Consider the following 20820-nt stretch of genomic DNA (forward strand, 5'->3'; position numbering starts at 1 on the left):
TCTTATATAGTAGCCAGCCCTCCCTAATAGTCTTATTTAGTAACCAGCCCTCCCCAATAGTCTCATATAGCAGCCAGCCCTCCCCCATAGTCTCTTATATAGTATCCAGCTCTCCCCAGTAGTCTCTTATATAGTATCCAGCTCTCCCCAGTAGTCTCATATAGTAGCCAGCCCCCCCAGTAGTCTCATATAGTAGCCAGCCCTCCCCCATAGTCTCTTATATTGTAGCCAGCCCTCCCCAGTAGTCTCATATAGTAGCCAGCCCTCCCCCATAGTCTCTTATAAGGTAACTGCTGTAGATTGTGCCATGTACTGAATTTGCTTCCAGCGCCCCTCATAGACCGTCTCCGGAAACAACAGAATCAAAATCTCACAATCAACACAATATGAGACCAGAATGTATACAGAGTGCACTCACATACTATGGAGGGAGTGCACCACTAATCATTTTTATTGCTCACTTAAACCCCTTTATCAACTCACTCTAAGTTTCCCCACACTATAATACACCCACACAGTATCAAGTACATATTGTCTCCATGCTGCTACTGAACAGAAAGCAGCTACCAATGATACCACCACACCATGACCACTATCACTACCACTATAGACCCAGGGCAGTTGCATCCAGTGCTCACTGGGGACATCTTCTCTGATCAGAGTTGTTTACTTCACTGTTTTCTCTCTATCCAGCCTGGGCCATGTTGAAATCTTCTCCTGGCCACGAATCCTCTTCCTGAATCTGCAAGAGAAATATTTTAGGCTCCTTGGTCCAGCACATATAGTAGTTAGGTCCCCTGTACCCCTCTATAGAAGTCTGGCCCCATCTTTGCAGCCCCAATATAGTAGGTGGCCCCCTCTATGCAGTATCCATATAGTAATCCCATATAGCTAATGGCCCTCTCTGTGCAGTCTCTTATAGTAATGTCATTAATGCAGTCTGCTGTAGTAGATGCCCACCCTGTGCATAGTCCCCATAGAAGTCTCCCCAGCTCTCCAATCCCCTAAAGTAGATGCCACCTGCTCTGTGCAGTCCCCATATTGTACGTGCAATCCCCTACAGAAGAGCCCCACTCTGTGCACTCCCCTATAGTAAAGCACTCGTTGCAGTCCCCTATACTAGAGACCCCCCTTTGTGCAATTCCCTATAGTAGAGACTCCCCTCTGTGTAGTTTCCTAGATACCTCATCTGTGCATTCCCCTATAGTAGATGCCCCCATCTGTGAAGCCTCCCTATAGTGCCACCCCCTTTAGTCAAGATCCCTTCAGTGGCCTCCCTCTGTGCTGTACCCTACAGTAGCAGATCCCCTCTGTACAGTCCCCTATAGTAGAGCCCTTTCCCTCTGTGTAGTTCACTGTAATAATGGCCCCCATGTACACACCAGAAATCCATCACAGCTGTTGCTCTCCTTGTGTGGCTCTCTTCTTCTTTCCTTCAGCACAGGCAGCGCAGAAGTCCAGAATCAGAAGTCCCTGTCAGGTCAGCTCTTGCTTCTCGTTCCCCGCTCGCTGCTGGCCAGGGGCGGATTAAGGATACCATGGGCCCCGGGCGGTTCAAAAATTGTGGGCCCCTTGCTAACCACGCTTCCTATAGCCCTGTCCACCCCACTAATCTCTGCCATACAGAAGGCGGCGGCTGCTGTCTATGGGACACTTCAACTTATAATGTCAAGGACTTACAGGAGGCGGCTTCTCTCCATGAGGACTTACAGGAGGCCTCTTCTCTCCATGAGTGATGTTTTGCTGAATCAAAGTTGTTCGTTTTTCCTCTTCCTCTCCATCTGGCTCCGGCCATAATGAAGACTTCCCCGGCCATGACTCGTCCCCACAGGATCTGCCAGACAGACTTTTTAGACTCCTCACTCCAGTATCATCCTCATCTCTATACAAAGTCCACATCTGCTTCACACAGTAACCGTACTCCCTCTGTGCCTCATATAGCCCCCTCTGTGTAGCATCCCCTCCATATATATATATATATATATATATATATATATATATATATATACCCCTCTTAGTAGCATCCCCTCCATATATATATATACCCCCTCTGAAGCATCCCCTCCGTATATCTATTCAGTAGCATCCCCTCCATATATAGCCCCCTCTGTAGCATCCCCTTCACATATATATAGCCCCCCTCTGTAACATACCCTCCATATATATAGCCCCCTCTGTAGTATGCCCTCCATAAAGCCCCCTCTGTAACATCCCCTTCACATATATATATAGCCTCCTCTGTAACTTGCCTTCCATATATAGCCCCCTCTGTATCATCCCCTTCACATATATATAGCCAGGGGCGGTCTTGGCATTTCTGGGGCCCCAAGCGAAGTCATGTATATAGCCCCCCCGTGTGCTCCCCCACTTGTATATAGCCTCCCTGTGTGCTCCCACACTTGTATTTGGCCCCTGTGCGCCCCTCCCCCATTTATATAGACCCCCACTGTGTGCTCCCCCCGTTTATATAGCCCCCGCTGTGCGCTCCGCCCCTCCTATACAGCATTTAACACAAAAAAAAACACTTCTACTCACCTGGGTCCGACCGTCTCCTCTTCTCTTCACACTTGTGGCTGCAGGAAGTGTTTTCCCTGCAGTCACAAGAGGTCTCTCTCCCGTTGTCATGGCACCGGCGCTCAGTGACTCCTCTAGAGCGCTGGCACCAGAGACACAGAGTGGCCTCTTGTGACCGCAGGAAAAACACTTCCTGCGGCCACAAGAGTGACTGACAGGGAGGGAGCCGATGCTGCCTGTAACTATGTGTGTAGCATCCCCTCCATAGCCCCCCTGTGCAGCATCCCCTCCATAGCCCCCCTGTGCAGCATCCCCTCCATAGCCCCCCTGTGTAGCATCCCCTCCATAGCCCCCTTGTGCAGCATCCCCCTCATGTAAAAAATACAATAATAAAATCCTACTCATCTATCCCAGCGCTCCCCAGCAGCCTATCTCCTCCTGGAGCTGCAACCAGCTGTTGCAGCATGGTGACATCAGTGCTCTCCTCTTTAGGCCTCCGTGCCGGCGTACGTCTAGGAGTGACGCCACCGGTCTCTAGCCAATGGCAACAGACGTGCTGCGCAGGCAGGTCTGCTGCCATTGGCTCTGCTGTTTAAAGGAGCAGCGGCTGCGGCCCATCAGCGGTGCGGGGGACTGGCCCGGGGAGGTGAGCGGTGTGCAGGCGGTGTTATAATGGGGACAATCTCACTTGGGCCCCCCAGAGCTCTGGGCCCCAGGCGGTTTCCCGGATTGCCCTCATTATAATCCGCCCCTGCTGCTGGCACAATTTCACGCGTCTGCAGCGAGTGGGTAAGTGCGGGGGGCTGGAAGCTGTTGGGGGGGGGGGGGGGGGGGGTTGCCCGGATGAGAGCTGGGCTGTCCAGGTAGCCCATAGAAGTTATTGTCGGTCTGCTGCCGCCACTGCTATTAAACGTAGCAACGGCAGCATATCACTGCTATCGGGATCGTTCACGTTTCAACATGTTGAATGACAACCATCAACCGACATTGTGCATGTTGACTGATCTTTTTTCTTTATTAAACTAAGTGATTATAGGCCGTAACGGTCGGTATCAGCCAAATACAGCTGATAATTGCTTCCTGTAATTGGGCCTTAACCAATGTCTAATCATTTAACTACCTGACAGGCTTTGCCGCAATCTCACATTTCTATCAGGATGCAGTGGTTTTTTTTTTTGTCATTGAATGAATTTTGAGTGTAAGTGGGATTGTTAGACTATAACATACTGATCCTACACAGGAATGAAGGACGCAAAACAAATACCAAACGCAAATATTGATAATTTTTGGTCACATCGTAGATAAGAAAAAAGTATAATAAAAAGTAATCAAAAGCATAGAAACTTCAGTTCATTGGACTAAACATGAGTGGTCACGCAACTCTGTAGGCTGAATAATATAATTATACAGGTCAGAATAGGGGAAAGCAGTAGAATAAAACTAAAACTATAAATCTGATATGTCTGTAATTGTACAGAATAACAGTCAGTTTTCCTATAAAGTGCAGGACATAAAAGTTCCTACAGTACATTGTGTTAACTTTACACCAAAATTTTTTCCCATGAAGGGAGGGTGGGTTGTTTTCTTTACATTGAACGATTGGCCCTGCAACAAATTAGTCCTCATACGGCTCTGTAGGGAGAGAATTTAGGGTAGATTCACATAGGACGTATCCGCAGCGGATTTCATGCTGCGAATTCCGCTGCGGATCCCTTCACTGTCATTTGTAAGGGTCCATTTACACACACAGATTATCTGACAGATATCTGACAGATTTTTGCAGCCAAAGCCAGGAATGAACTACAAACAGGGAACAGGTCATAAAGGAAAGATTGAGATTTCTCTTTTTTTCAAATCCATTTCTGGTTTTGGCTGCAAAAGTCTGGCAGATATCTGTCAGATAATCTGTGTGTGTAAACGGACCCTAATGCTGGGTTTACACGAAACGATAATTGGCCCGATCGTACGATTAACGATGTCGGAGTAAAGATTTTTTTTTTCATAACGATCAGAGTTTAGACGGTACGATATATCGTATGGAAAAATCGTTTTGCGATCGCGCGCCCGCAGCCCGGCCCCCCGCTCGCGGCCCGCCCCCCCCGCTCATCCGCAGCCCGGCCCCACGGTCAACCGCGGCCCCCTGCACCGCCCCGATCGCCACCCCTGCCGCTCCGATCGCCCCGCCGCCGGGGTGGCCATCGGGGTGGCGATCAGAGCGGCGGCGGGAGTGGCGATCGGGGCGACGGGGGTGGTGATCGGAGCGGCGATTGACCCGGCGCAGGGGGGCTGCGGATGAGCGGGGGGCCGGGCTGCGGATGAGCGGGGGGCCGGGGTTTGGACGAGCGGGGAGCCGGGCTGCGAGCGGTCGGACTTTCGCGCGACGACTGTTTACACAGAACGATCAGCGAATTTTTTGCGAACGATGAACGACGATTTAAGAACAAGATAAAAGATCAAAATGAACGATTTCTCGCTCGTCGTTCGATCGTTCGCTGCGTTTACACGTACCATTATCGTTCAAATTCGATCGTTATCGTGCAAATTCGCACGATAATCGTTCCGTGTAAACCCAGCATTAGGGTCCGTTTACACAGATAGATTATCTGACAGATTATCTGCCAAAGATTTGAAGCCAAAGCCAGAAACAGACTATAAACAGAGATCGGGTCATAAAGGAAAGCCTGAGATTTCTCCTCTTTTCAAATCCATTCCTGGCTTTGGCTTCAAATCTTTGGCAGATAATCTGTCAGATAAATCTGTCTGTGTAAACGCACCACTATTGTCATCTTGCTGTGAGTATCTAAAGCCCCTATTCCACGGCCGTCTAGAGGAGCAAACGAGCGCTCTTAGCTCTCGTTTGTTCCTTGTTTCCGCTTACTGCCACCGCTATTCAACACGGCTGCAGCGAGCGGGTGAGTGCAGGAGGGGTGGCGGGGAGCTGCGGACGGGCTGCCCGGGTGATCGCTGATCGTCCGGGCAGCCCATAGGATACAGCAGCGTCTGCTGCCGACGCTCCTATTCAACGGAGCGATGGCAGCAGATCGCTGCTATATCAGTCGCTTGTTTTTCAAAATGTTGAAAAACAAGCGACTGCAACGATCAGCCGACATGAATGATGTCGGCTGATCGTTGCACTCTATTCCACGGGACGATTATCGTTCGTAGCGGCCGATATCGGCCGATATTCGTTCCGTGGAATAGGGCCTTAAGGCTAGATTCACACAGGACGGACGCTGCTGATCCGTGCTGTGTGAATCTAGCCTTAGAGTTATGGATCTAATTTTCCTATTACACGGAGCGATAAATGGCTCAATCGATTGTTTAAAAATTTTGAAGCAACAGATTGGTTTTTACGCCAATCAACATTTAGACGATGGGATAAATCGTTCGAAAAAATAGTTTTTAGATCGCTTAAGGCCAACCCACACAGCAGGGTAAATCTGGGAAAGACTGTTTGGACAAAGCGATCTGCAAATTATCAGCGAGTGATCAGCGATGATTTGTGAACATGTTGAAAGCCCACGATGAATGATTTTGTGTTCACCGCTTGGTACACGAGCAGATAATCACTCAAATGCGAATATTATCGCGCAGATTTGAACAATAGTCACTCTGTGTAAAAGTAATAAGGGGACCAGCAAAAAATTTTTATGAAAAAATGTCTTGAAGGGGTTAAACAATCATCAGTCCCATAAGAAGCGGCATAAAGATAAGTGTTATCACCACCGTGTGGCAGCCCGGCTCCATAGTGACCGGTCACCAAAGCCTCCGGTGTACAGCGCACAGGTCCCGGGGCGGCTCCGGCTATCGGCTGTACAGTCCCCGGGGCGGCTCCGGTTATGTGGCTGTACAGTCCCCGGGGCCGCTCCGGTTATGCGGCTGTACAGTCCCCGGGGCGGCTCCGGCTATCGGCTGTACAGTCCCCGGGGCGGCTCCGGTTATGCGGCTGTACAGTCCCCGGGGCGGCTCCGGTTATGTGGCTGTACAGTCCCCGGGGCGGCTCCGGTTATGCGGCTGTACAGTCCCCGGGGCCGCTCCGGTTATGCGGCTGTACAGTCCCCGGGGCGGCTCCGGCTATCGGCTGTACAGTCCCGGGGGCGGCTCCGGCTATCGGCTGTACAGTCCCCGGGGCGGCTCCGGCTATCGGCTGTACAGTCCCCGGGGCGGCTCCGGTTATGCGGCTGTACAGTCCCCGGGGCGGCTCCGGTTATGCGGCTGTACAGTCCCCGGGGCGGCTCCGGCTATCGGCTGTACAGTCCCGGGGGCGGCTCCGGCTATCGGCTGTACAGTCCCCGGGGCGGCTCCGGCTATCGGCTGTACAGTCCCCGGGGCGGCTCCGGTTATGCGGCTGTACAGTCCCCGGGGCGGCTCCGGCTATCGGCTGTACAGTGCCCGGGTCGGCTCCGGTTATATGGCTGTACAGTCCCCGGGGCGGCTCCGGCTATCGGCTGTACAGCCGCCCGGCTCCGCCCGTGTGATGGGGCGGCTCTGTGTCTGTGGGGAGTTTCCTGTTCCTCGTCAGAGCCGGGGTGCTGTGGGCAGTGAGACACGGGTTACCGTCCTGTGTGTGCCGGGCGGTGACTGGCACACTGACTGACTCCTGTGCCCGGGATCACTGCCCTCGCCTGTGGTAATCCTCGGCATGTGGTATTTCCTGGTGTAATACTAGACAAGAGACATGGCTGAGCCCGGCATCTGTGAGGAGCCGGAGGACAATGCCCCGGACAATGCCGCTCTAATACAAGTTGGTGACGCTGCCCAAAACTTCGAAAGGTGCCAGACCCTGAGGAAGCTGAGCTACACCAGGCTGTACAAGAAGCGCTGGCTCGTCCTGCTCGCAGTCTGCTTGCTTAACGCCTCCAACGCCATGGTAAGTGCCGGGGTCAGCGCTCTCCATGTCCTGACACTTGTACGCTCCTACTCACAGATACACTGCTGTGTACACGGCTGCACTTACATTGCCTTCCTATTAATCCAAGAGGAAAGTTATTCTGTATCCACAGGATGGGGGAACACTGGCTGATCCTTGGGGGTCCAGCTGCTGGGACCCCTGTGATCATGAGAACAGAGGTCAGGTGTTTTTCCTGAGTGGCTAGAGGAGTAGCTTGGCCACTGTCCCCTTTATGGATGTCCCATAGACAGTGGCAGGGTGGTGGCCAAGCTGGCACACTACTGGTCCACTCACTCAGGAGACTTGTGATCGGTGGGATCAGCTAGTTATGGCTGCTTCTGTGGATTGGGAGTAACTTTTAATCTTGGATTATACAGCTGTAAAGTGTCATTGCTTCTATAGCTACTTTGCATTGTAAATAGTCCAAATCCTCATGTAAAGCAACAGCAAAGTATACATAGATATATAGGTACTCCAGCCAGCCTTTTTTTTAACATTTTAGTTATTGTTGTGTTTGATTTTCCTCTGTGAAACATAAAAACAAACAAAAAATCCCTGAAACCCATCAGGAAGTTGATTTTAGTAGTGAATATTTACAGCAGGGTAGAAAAGTCTGAGGGTGGTATTACACAGGCCAATGGGGGCCCGATAATACCTGTAAACGAGCGCCAATCTGCTAGATCGGCGCTCGTTTACTGGGCCTATTACACAGCCTGATAATCGTTTACCAGGGCTGCAAGGACATCGTTACCAATGTCCTTGCAGCCCTTGCTTGCTTTACCTATCCACGCTCCAGGGCTGCTCCTGCGGTCCGCTTCTCCCCGGGTCCTGCGCGCTCTTGCTTCAGATCCGCCTGTCAGCAGACAGGCTGTTCAACCAATCTCAGGCTGGGACCGCCGCGGGCTGCGATTGACTGAGCGGCCTGTCAGCTGACAGGCCGCTCTGAAGCTAGAGCGCATGGGACCCTGGGAGAAGTGGACCGCAGGAGCAGCCCTGGAACGTGGATAGGTAATGTATATCATCAGTCGCCGGCCGCGCACCGCTATTACACGTAACGGTGCGCGGTCGGCGCCTGACAAATATAGGTTCTCACCTATATCAACGATCAGCCGATGATCATTGACATCGGCTGATCGTTGTATTTATTACAGGGAGCGATTATCGGCCGAATTGGGCCGATTCAGCCTATTATCATTCCGTGTAATAGTACCCTGAGCTGTTGTTATGTTCCTATACGGCAAGGGGCACTGACTGGATCCAGTGCGCTGTTTTTGTGAAAGCTTACATTTTATTCATATGCCAGTGATGGTGTTCTGTACACTAGGGGTGGTCCTTTACCCCTCACTGAAGGCCTCCTTTTGAATATTCATTCAGCACACAGAGCACAGAATGAATATGCATGAGGAGGAAGTAGACATGGGGATCAGTGCACCAAGTAGTAAAGTAGCAGCACGGCTAAGTAAAAGTAAAAAAACACACATCAATACCCCCCTGCACTGATCATCCCCTGTCCACTATTACTGTATCTAATAGTTGCCCCTGACCCCTGTTGCTTTAACTAGTTGTCATCCCTGTCTCCAGATAGTCTCTATAGTCTTAAACCTGTTAGGCCTCATTCACACATTCAGTGATTTTTCCGGACAGAATATTATGTCTGAAATTGACTATCTTTATTATACACACCTGTCTGGGTTACCTGTCTGTTGACTTGGTGACCACCTGTGCTACTTTCATAGACTTACATGTGTTTATAATTCTGTCTCTGCTTGCTGTCAGTAAATGCAGGCAGGCATATGTACCGTTTTTGTGCCACAGCTCTGTATATTGTAAATGTTATAGATTTTATTACAGTCTGGATGGAACCAGACTACCAAAATTAATGGAAAAAAAGCAGTCCTGTGTTTACTGTGCAATAGTAATGACAGCAGTGGGTGCGAGTACACAAATGGACCAATCAGGGTGATGCATGATGGGAAATGTAGTTTTCTATCTTGGTTTTAGATCGGCTTGTAACTCAGGAATGGCAGCAGCTAGAAAGACAATAGATGGCTCAAAATACTCAGCTACTGCCCTGTTTTCCTCACAAAATAATGCCCTAGAATGACAAGGCTATGGGCAACGTATACTCAGTAAAGTCAGCTTTATTATGTCAGTGAATGGCGAAATTAGTGAATAGCATTTGTTAATATATAAATGAGGACATTTATTGCACTGGGGTGGCCCTTTAGCCTTTGCTCTGCATTGAAGAGCAGCCTTGAATCAGGTCAAAGCAGAGTCCTTATATTTATGAATAGGCATTCTATAGGAGGCAGTGGGCGAGTGGACTAGTGCTAAAGGACCATCCCAAGTGGACCAATTACTCTCATTTACATATTAACACTTTCATGACCATGGGTCATTGATTCCTCAATGCCCAGGTCGTTTTTTGACTTCAGCTTATGGGATCATAATGATCCCATAAGCTGAAGTCGCTATCTCTGTCCCCACTCGCTGTTAGAAGCTTGTAATAGCAGCAGCTGAGAGAGGGGAGGGGGCAGAGCTTGCTGCCGCGTTCTTAAGCCAGCCTTCCCCACGGGCCTCTGTAGCCAGGACACCGGAAGCCTGAGGCCTCCGGTGTCCATGGCTACCATCGGGACTCTGCGATCACATCTCATAGCCCCGATGGTTACCAGTCAGAGAATTCTTCCCTTGTAGAGGGAGACTTCTCCGTCTGAAGCCCTATAGATGCTGCGGTTGTGCTGACCGCACTATCCATTGCGTTGACTGTCAGCACCGGAGTGCGGCACGGGTGCTGACAGCTGCGGGTCCCCAGCTATCACTGACAACCGGCATTCACCATGGATGGGGAGGGGGTTAACAAAAGTTAAAGTTACTCAGTAATGCCACAGCACACTGACACAATAAAGGTACCTCCCTGTCCCCTGCCCTATTAGGCTATCAGCAGGTTAGGCTCACAGACATGCTATATCTCTCAAATAATAAATTTAAAGGGAACCAATCAGCACTGATATTGTGCTGATGTGGTTCCCAGCAGCACAGTATAGATCTACTATGCAGTTTACGGAGCATACCAGCTGCAGCAGCTTTACAAAGGGGGGAAAGATGTTTTATTACTCTGTGCAAGGCCAGGAGAGAGGTGGCAACTAGTAGGGACTGTAGGGATGATTGACAGGCAGAGAGGCCTGTCAGTCATCTTTTTTCCTCTTTTTAAAGCGATTCTGTAACCATAATCTGACCCCCCAAAACCACTTGTACCTTCAGATAGCTGCTTTTAATTAGAGATGAGCGAACCTCGACCATGCTCGAGTCCATCCAAACCCGAACATTTGGTATTTGATTAGCGGTGGCTGCTGAAGTTGGATAAAGCTCTAAGGTTGTCTGGAAAACATGGATACAGCCAATGACTATATACATGTTTTCTACATAGCCTTAGGGCTTTATCCAACTTCAGCAGCCACCACTAATCAAATGCCGAATGCTCGGGTTCCGATGGACTCGAGCATGCTCGAGGTTCGCTCATCTCTATTTTTAATCCAAGATCTGTCCTGGGGTTCGTTTGGCAGGTGATGCAGTTATTGTCCTAAAAAACAACTTTTAAACGTGCAGCCTCGTGCCCTACGGGAGTATCTGTACCCTAACTTTGCACCACCCGTCCGTCTCTCCTCCCCACCCTCTCCATCATTAGGAATGGCACTGAAACATTTTCTCCTGTCTGAACATTGCACAGGTGTCTTAACAATTCAGCCCATGTGCCGGGCTGACACAGGTGGGGAGTAGGAGACAATCTGCCTGGAGCAATCCTAATGATGAGGAGGGACAGAAAGGTTGTGCCAGCCTAATGCATACACAATCTAGGCCACTCCCGTTAGGCATGGGGACTTAAGTTTAAAAGTTGTTTTTTAGGACAATAACTGCATCACCTGCCAAACGGACCCCAGGACAGATTAAAAGCAGCTATCCGAAGGTACAAGTGGTTTAGGGGGGTCAGATTGTGAGTACAGAATCGCTTTACAACTACTGCTACAACTGGTATGCTCTGCGAGCTGCACAGTAGGGCTGGGTTCACACTACAAATATTTCAGTCAGTATTGTGGCCCTCATATTGCAACCAAAACCAGGAGTGGATTAAAAACACAGAAAGGATCTGTTCACACAATGTTTAAATTAAGTGGATGGCCGTCATTTAATGGCAAATATTTGCTGGTATTTTAAAACAACGGCTGTTGTATTGAAATAATGGCTGTTATTTACCGTTATATGGCGACCATCCACTCAATTTCAACATTGTATGAACAGAGCCTTTCTGTGTTTTCAATCCCGTCCTGGTTTTGGTTGCAATATGAGGACCACAATACTGACTGAAATATACGTAGTGTGAACATAGCCTAGATCTGTACTGTGCTGCTGGGAACCATATCATCACAATCATTCTGCTTGGTTTTCTTAAAAAAAAAATGCTTATAAGTTTGAAATATGTTTCAATTAACATAATGCAAAAGTATAAAACTGCTTTTATTTGAGACACATGCCCTTTAAGGATACATTTATTAAGCAGTCTTGGGGCCTATTACACGGGACGATTATCTTGCGGAAATTGTTTGAATTTAAACGCTGATCGTTTTGTGTGAATTTAGGCAACAATCGAAAAATCGTTCATGTGTTGTTGATCGCATCTTTTGAGCGAAACCTTTGTGCGCTAATCGTTCATTGTCATTTCACATCGTTCGTTTATGTGCTGGAATCAGATGGAGAAAACGGTTGTAGTAACAATCATAACTAACGGTGTGCCATAGCTGCAAAAGACTGCATGTGTATGTGTATGTACTATGGCTGCAGCAGGCTGTGTGTGTGTGTGCTGTGGCTGCAGCAGGCTGTGTGTGTACTGTGGCTGCATGTGTGTGTGTATGTACTATGGCTGCAGCAGGCTGTGTGTGTGCGCTATGGCTGCAGCAGGCTGTGTGTGTGTGCTTTGGCTGCAGCAGGCTGTGTGTGTGTGTGCGTGCTATGGCTGTAGCAGGATGTGTGTGTGTGTGATAAATAACTCCCCTAGTGTCTGACTGGCCATTTATGTAGGAGCTGGAGTCGGTCCCTGAGAAAATTCAGGAGTCAGAATTGGAGTAGGTGCTGTGGCTTACTGACTCCACAGTCCTGGCTATGAAGGTGACAATGTCTGCAAGATTTTTGCCTGGTTTAAAGTATCTGTCATGTCTGTGCCTGTGCTGAACTTAGTGCTGTGCGTTCGAGTCAGCACTGATATTCAGGGTTTTGTGTGTATTGTACAGTCTCCTGAACCCTGTCTGAACACTGGTCTACCTCTGTCTGGGTTTGATCAGCCCCACCTGCTTGCTTCTGATGCTTCTGGCAACCTCAGGGTTACACTGCTGCTGGATTCTCTGTGACTGACTGTAAAGGTAGTATTACACGGGCCGATGGGGGCCCGATAATAACTGTAAACGAAGGGCAGCATGGACATTGTTAGCCCTTGTTTAAACTGTATACCTGTCCAGGCTGCAGGACTCCTCCCCGCATTCCAGCTTCAGAACGGCCTGTCTCAGCTGATGGGCCGCTCAGCCAATCACTGGCCGAAGGCAGTCCTGGCCTGTGATTGGCTGAGCGGCCTGTCAGCTCAGACAGGCCACTCTGAAGCTTGAGCATGTGGGACCCGGTGAGAAGCAGAGTGCAAGAGAAGCCCTGCAGCCTGGATAGGTAATGTATTCTTCTCTGAATATCGTCAGCCGCCGGCCGCGCACCGCTATTACACGTAGCGATGTGTGGTTGGCGTCCGACAATTATATCAACAATCAGCCGATGACAACGATCATTGGCTGATCGTTGTGTTTATTACACGGAACGATAATCGGACGGATTGGGCTGATTCGGCCGATTATTGTTCTGTGTAATAGTACCCTAACAGAGAACCACACTTTAGATTAACCTCTTCTGGAACCAGACCTTCTGGACCAGTATTAACCATCTGGAACCTAAGCTAAATAGAGTTGCTTCTGCTGGTGCTTCACCTCTAAAAGAACTCCAGAAGAACAGGGAGGATTCAACTATAATCTTCTCATCTGGGACAGATGAGAGGAGTGCAAGACCAGAAAGTGCAGCCACTCCTCCATACATTCACCAGGAGTCAGTCTGTTGTATTTCAATGCAAGTGTATGGGACTTCCAGCAGTTCTGTATACTGCTCACTTTAGCAGCAGGCTATGGAGTTGCCAGCAGTTTTTGCTGGGATCCTGCCATGGACTTCAAATAAAAGGTACATTTTAACATGGTAGATGAGTATTCAAAATCTGTACAACTTCAACAAAATAGAGTGTGATGCATGTCTGGCTTTGACAGTATAGTTCGCCATTTAAAGCATACCTGTTATGCTGACCCGACCGGTGACTAATTCCACTCTATGGCTGGATGATCGGGTATCCATGGATACGAACACGCCATGATGGTAATGTGCATGACCTTTATTATAATTAATTAGGGTTGCGTGCATTACTGTCACGTATGTTCGTATTTGACCCACTTTTGGTTTTGGTTAAAAAATAGTGTTGAGCGGACCTGTCAATGTTTCGGTTTTGCAACATTGTCCAAACCCGTAGGTTAGCATTTGATTCCCCGTGGCTGCAAAGGTTTGATGTCGTCCTAGGGCTGCCAGGAAAACATGAATACATCCTTACTATGTTTGAATTCATAGTTGCCAACAGTCCTAGTTTTGAGGAGTCAGTCCTGGCAAAACCATGTCCCGGGTGCATCCTTAGAAGCTCCGCCCCTATTGCGTAAGCCCCATCCCCTGCAGCGTAATGCCCCGTCCCCTGCCCCGGGACCCTTTTAGCAGACGTTCCTCCTCCAGTGGCATCTTCCTGGCCCTTTACACAAAATCATATTTCTGCTAGATTGGATTTGGTAAGGTAATGGCGTTATCTTTTAGCCCTGAGCTGATCCCGTATTACTGATCCCCCTCAGCCTCCCATAGACAACACAGCTACACTGGACTTGTATGTGTCCTGATATAGCAGAGCTGCAGTGCTGAGCATGGTGGACATCACACTATATCAGCCTCCTATAGACAACACAGCTACACGATATAGCAGAGCTGCAGTGCTGAGCATGGAGAACATCACACTATATCAGCCTCCTATAGACAACACAGCTACACGATATAGCAGAGCTGCAGTGCTGAGCATGGAGAACATCACACTATATCAGCCTCCTATAGACAACACAGCTACATGATATAGCAGAGCTGCAGTGCTGAGCATGGAGAACATCACACTATATCAGCCTCCTATAGACAACACAGCTACACTGGACGTGTGTGTCCTGATATAGCAGAGCTGCAGCACAGAGCATGAGGAACATCACTGCCTCTTATAGTCTGTAGGTGCTATAATGGAGCTGAGTGGCAGTGTAAATCATAAAAAAGGGACAGAGCAGCAGAGTGAGCCTCAGAGCTCGCTCCTGCATCCTGATACATTATTACAGATGAGGCACACAGTGATGATGATGGTGGAATTACTTCCTGCAGATATCAGTGGTGGTGTGTACACAGTGATGATGATGCGGCGTAGTGTGTTACTGATGGTAGGCTTTGTTACATTGGTCCCAGCTCTCTGCAGTTCATTCACTAGGTCCCCCTGCGTGGTTGTGGGATTTTTGCTCACCGTTCTTGTGATCATTTTGACCCCACGGGGTGAGATTTTGCGTGGAGCCCCAGATCGAGGGAGATTATCAGTGGTCTTGTATGTCTTCCATTTTCTAATTATTGCTCCCACAGTTGATTTCTTCACTCCAAGCTGGTTGCCTATTGCAGATTCAGTCTTCCCAGCTTGGTGCAGGGCTACAATTTTGTTTCTGGTGTCATTTGACAGCTCTTTAGTCTTCACCATAGTGGAGTTTGGAGTCTGACTGTTTGAGGGTGTGCACAGGTGTCTTTTTATACTGATAACAAGTTTAAACAGGTGCCATTACTACAGGTAATGAGTGGAGGAAAGAGGAGACTCTTAAAGAAGAAGTTACAGGTCTGTGAGAGCCAGAAATCTTGATTGATTGTAGGTGACCAAATACTTATTTTCCACCATAATTTGCAAATAAATTCTTACAGAATCAGACAATGTGATTTTTGGGATTTGGTTTCTCATTTTGTCTCTCATAGTTGAGGTCTACCTATGATGTAAATTACAGACGCCTCCCATCTTTTTAAGTGGGAGAACTTGCACTATTGGTGACTGACTAAATACTTTTTTTCCCCACTGTACCTGCCAGGTAATTTCAGTATATTTCCTCCGGGACGCCACCACCCTGACGCGCGTTTCGTAGTCTTCGTCCGGGGATCCCCCTCCCATATAGTATATAACACAATAAAACAAACACTTATACTCACCTGGGTCCGGGCGTCTCCTCTTCTCCTCACTCTTGTGGCTGCAGGAAGGGTTTTCCCTGCGATCACAAGAGGCCTCACTTGTGACCGCAGGGAAAACACTTTCTGCTAACCACAAGAGTGACTGACAGGAAGGGAGCCAATGGCTCCTGCCCTGTCAGTGCTGCTGCATGTAACTATGAGCGCTCATTACAAATGCTCATAGTTACAGTTCAGATAGTAGCAGCGAGCGGGGCAGTGGCCCTGTCTAGCGGTCTTGAGCACAAGAGCGGGGCATGGGGCCCCCCTGGATGTTGGGGGCCCCAAGCAATTGCTTGGGGTGCTTGGTGCCAAAGACCGCCACTGTAACACAGTGATGATGATGGGGGGATTACTTCCTACAGATATCAGTGGTGGTGTGCACACAGCAATGATGATGATGGAGGGATTACTTCCTACAGATATCAGTAGTGTTGTGTACAAAGTGATGATGATGGGAGGATTACTTCCTACAGATATCAGTGGTGGTGTGCACACAGCGATGATGATGGGGGGGGGGGGGGAATTACTTCCTACAGATATCAATGGTGGTGTGCACACAGTGATGATGATGAGGGTATTACTTCCTACAGATAGAAGTGGAGGTGTGCACACAGTGATGATGATTGGAGGATTACTTCCTACAGATAGAAGTGGCTGTGTGCTCACAGTGATGATGATCATGATGATGGAGTAGCAGTATGAAGATGGAGGGGCAGGAGGATGAGGATAGAGGGGCAAGAGGATGAAGGAGGTAGTAATATGATGAAGGGGGTAGTAGTAAAATGATGGAGGGGCAGGAGAATGAAGGGGTATTAGTATGATGATATGGGGTGCAGCTGCATCATATGGGCACAAACTACCAGTATATACAGTCAGTCAGTAGAGTGCTATCTATGGGCCACAGCCTGTATGCTGCTCTGAGGTGGGGTTTGTGATATACTGGGGACGTGACACTGGGGTGTATAATATATTGGGGACCTGACACTGGGGTGTGTATTATACTGGGGACCTGTTACTGGGGTGTGTAATATACTGTCAACCTGACACTGGGGTGAGCAATGCTCCTTTTGTGTTGTTTTGATTGTAAAAGTCTGGGGAAAAAAAAAAACTGGTGACAAGCCACACCCTGCAAACCACACCCATAATAGACCACACCCCTTGTTGTCAACACTAAAGTGTCCCTGGAAATTTTTTTCAAATGTTGGCAACTATGGTGAATAGAACTTATGCTTTCTTCACACATTCTTTTTGTAGTGCATTTTTGAGCTGACAATACACCACATATGCATTGTTCATGTGGATTTTTTTTTATATGTATTTCACTTTATATGCCATGTGATTCAAGACCGCCCAAAAATATGCACATGTACAGAAATCTGCAACAGAGTAGAATGCACAATATGAGTGTATTTTTGTAAATCTGATCTTGTCCTAGAGCAAGTGGACTTCCCTGTTCCTCAAACTGGTATATATTAGCGTTGGTAATATAGAAGGCGTCATGGCTCTGTGCTGTTGGCTACATTTCCCTCCTTCCTCTTTCATATTGCTTAGTATGCACATTTTCTGCTTTGCTTTGTTCCCTGTTTGGAAAAAAGTGGCTTCCTCTTCTGTGTAAATGAAAGTGAAACCCTGCCTTACATTGTTACATTTCACTTTGTTTTGCCTCATGTAAAGAGAGATGCAGTTTGCTTTTATGTTTACCTGACTAGTTGTCACCCCTCCGTTTTATGATTAAAATGGCTTGATAACTTTCTTTTTCTTCTTAAGAATTCACAAAACAGAAATATGGATTCTCTTCAGCAGAAAATCATTGTGTGAATTTTTCTATAGATTTGTTGCAGATTGGCCAATACATATGTATTGTGTATGTTCATACATGCGGATTTGCTGCTGAAAATCTGCACAAACTCAAATCAGTGTATTTAAAGTCAGTTGCAGAAAATGTGCAGCGGTTCTGCACCAAGATTAAAGGGGTAGTGCGGCGGTAAAAAATTATTCACAGAATAACACACATTACAAAGTTATACAACTTTGTAATGTATGTTATGTCTGTGAACGGCCGCCTTCCCCGTGTCCCACCCCCCCCACCCGTGTACCCGGAAGTGTAGTGCATTATACATTACCTGATCCGTGTCGCGCCCGTCCGCCATCTTGTGGCAAACGTCATCTTCGGCCGCGATTATTATGCTCAGCCAATCGCGGCTGAGCAGCTGATGACGCGGCAGAGGGCGGCCGGCACTCGGGAAGATCGGAGGTGTTCGGGCCAGCCGGCCAAAGATGACGTTTGGCACAAGATGGCGGACGCGTGTCGACACGGATCAGGTATGTATAATGCACTACACTTCCGGGTACACAGGTGGGGGTGGTGGGACACGGGGAAGGGGGCCATTCACAGACATAACATACATTACAAAGTTGTATAACTTTGTAATGTGTGTTATTCTGTGAATAATTTTTTACCGCCGCACTACCCCTTTAAATAAAAGTACATACAAGTTGCAGACCTGCAGCAAATCAGTTCTAGCAAGTATAATTGTACCTTTACACTGCACACGTAACAGTTTGCAGCGAAATCCGCTGCAAATCCTGCTCCTGTGATTTTCAATGAAGTTACATACCCGAAGAAGAACTTTCATTCCGCTGCGAATATATAGACACTGGCCCCTTTAAGGGGGCCCGTGCACTGATTGGCTGAGGGGGACTGACTGGAGCCGAGAGCCTCAGATGCAGCCGCAGCGCCAAGCAGGTAATATATGCTCCGGGCAGCGGGTGGTTATATCTGCTGCAAATCCTGCTACTGTGATTTTCAATGGGGTAACATACCCGCAGTGGAATTTTCATTCCGCTGTGGGTATGTTACCCCATTGAAATCACAGTGTCAGGATTAGCAGCAAACTCGCAGCGTGAAATCCACTGCAAATTTGTTACGTGTGAAGCTACCCTTAGGGGCCTATTCCACAGGAGCGATAATCGGCCGAATCGGCCCGATTCGGACGATTATCGCTCCGTGGAATAGAGAAAACGATCAGCCGATGATCGTGTCATCGGGTGATCGTTCATTTAGGTTCAGACCTAAAATCATTGTTCGCCACCAGCGCATCGCTACGGTTGAATAGTGGTGCGCGGCGGCGATTTCAGCAGAACCATACATTACCTTTCCGGGTGCAGGTCTTCTTCTCCCGGTCCTGCGCAGCAGCATCGGCTTTGGAGCGGGGCTGTCTGAACTGACAGACCGCTAAGCCAATCACTGGCCGGGACCGCCGCGGCCAGTGATTTGGCTGAGCGGTCTGTCAGTTCAGACATCCCCGCTCCGAAGCTGCTGCGGCTCGCGGGAGAGGGAGAAGACCTGCGTCCGGACAGGTAATGTATGAAGCAAGGGCTGCAAGGACATCGGTAACAATGTCCCTGCAGCCCTTGTTGCACGATCATCGGGGCCGTGGAATAGGCCCAGTAAACTAGCGCCCGTTTACGTTGTTGCTCGTCCGGTGGAATAGGACCCTTAGAGTCCTTATACACGGGCCAGTTATCGGTAATGAGCATTCTCAGGAAACTTTACACAGATAGATGTGCAGCCGATAACCAGGGCTGTGGAGTTGGAGCTAGTTTTGGCTGGAGTCGGAGTTGGAGTCGGAAAAAAAATGTACCGACTCCAACTCCAGCTTTAAAAAAAAATCTTTAAAAAATGTAGTATTGAATTTTAATATGAATTTTACAAGTTTTGCTCATGAATATATATTATGAGCAACATTCTAATAGGACACTGTACCTATTAGATAAGGGTGGTCGGGGAATATATCAGTAATAGGACACTGGCCCTATTACATAAGGTTGGACATGGAAAAGTTGTCGGTCACTATCTGGAAGTTTGTTTCTGAGCTGGAAGAGTCCATTATGTGGGGGGAGATCTGTGCTGTTCTCTTCCTGAATGCTGGATGATTGTATATGAGCAGCGGTGTAATATGGAGATATCCTGGGTAATATAGAGGAGGAGGAGAAGTGTGGTGTTTTCTCTCTGGGAGAAGATTGTGTGTTTTTCTTCAGTGTTCTATGGCTGCAGCTGTGTGTGTGTGTGTGTGCGCGCTATGGCTTCAGCAGGCTGTGTGTATGTGTGCTATGGCCGCAGCAAGCCGAGTGTGTGGTGTGCGCTATGGCTGCAGCAAGCTGTGCGTGAGTGCTATGGCTGCAGCAGGCTGTGTGGGTGTGTGTGTATGCTATGGCTGCAGCCCCCACAGTGACCTTCTATATTACTGTGTCACCTCTATATCACTATGTGTGACCCCTCTCTATATCACTATGTGTGACCCCTCTCTATATCACTATGGATGACCTCTATATTACAGGTATCTGACATTGTTAGCAGTGTTTAAGTATGGTGAATATTTAGTTAGAAACATAGAAGACTGTCAGCAGGAAAAGACCACCTGCTCCATCTAGTCTAGTTGTGAGTAGTTCAGGACATGGAGGCTGGAGACTGGCTGCATACACAGGAGAATCTGCTTTAAATACAGTATTCCTTTATTCCCTCAGAAGTTGCCCCAGGATCATGTAGGACATTAGCAAGAAGCTGCTGAGCCAGTGTAATAAATAACTCCCCTGCTATATGACTGGCCATTTATGAAGGAGCAGGAGTCGGGAGTCGGACTTGGTCCTGATAAAATTTAGGAGTCTGAGTTGGACTCGGAGCTGCGGCTTACCGACTCCACAGCCCTGCCGATAACGATAATTTTCACGACCTAACAAAACATCAATTATTTCTGGGCGCTGTTCACACAATGTAATATGCATTGCCGGCCATACATTGCATTGAAGTGAATGGCTAATTGATTTGCGGGCATACCTGACGGTGTCCACAAATCAATTGGGAAAAAAGAATGTTCCTGTAGCCGATACAGAGGTATCGGCTGCAGGAACAGGCTGAGTGCAGCCCAGCGGCCGTCTGTTTATCGGCATCTGTTGCTATGCAACGGACGCTGTTAAATGATGTGTGAACATAGCCTCACACTGAGTTTTCGTTT

General features: G+C 48.4%; 1 protein-coding gene and 1 long non-coding RNA gene across 2 annotated transcripts in view; one reads left to right on the top strand and one right to left on the bottom strand.

The window, feature by feature from the left end:
• Window positions 1-442: 442 nt before the first annotated feature.
• On the bottom strand, window positions 443-2592 carry LOC138787193 (uncharacterized). The gene is made up of 3 exons (XR_011362323.1): window positions 2536-2592; window positions 1681-1834; window positions 443-742 (listed from the first exon to the last, which is right to left on the bottom strand). It is a non-coding gene; the product is annotated as an uncharacterized lncRNA (long non-coding RNA).
• A 4345-nt stretch (window positions 2593-6937) lies between these two features.
• SLC49A3 (solute carrier family 49 member 3) overlaps window positions 6938-20820 on the top strand; it is a 41929-nt gene continuing 28046 nt past the window's right edge. The window contains exon 1 of the mRNA XM_069962206.1: window positions 6938-7384. Coding sequence (XP_069818307.1) covers window positions 7193-7384 — 192 coding nt within the window. The 5' untranslated portion in view covers window positions 6938-7192. The remainder of the gene's footprint in view (window positions 7385-20820) is intronic.

The sequence above is a fragment of the Dendropsophus ebraccatus genome, chromosome 3 (assembly GCF_027789765.1).
Source record: "Dendropsophus ebraccatus isolate aDenEbr1 chromosome 3, aDenEbr1.pat, whole genome shotgun sequence".
Classification (NCBI taxonomy): domain Eukaryota; kingdom Metazoa; phylum Chordata; class Amphibia; order Anura; family Hylidae; genus Dendropsophus; species Dendropsophus ebraccatus.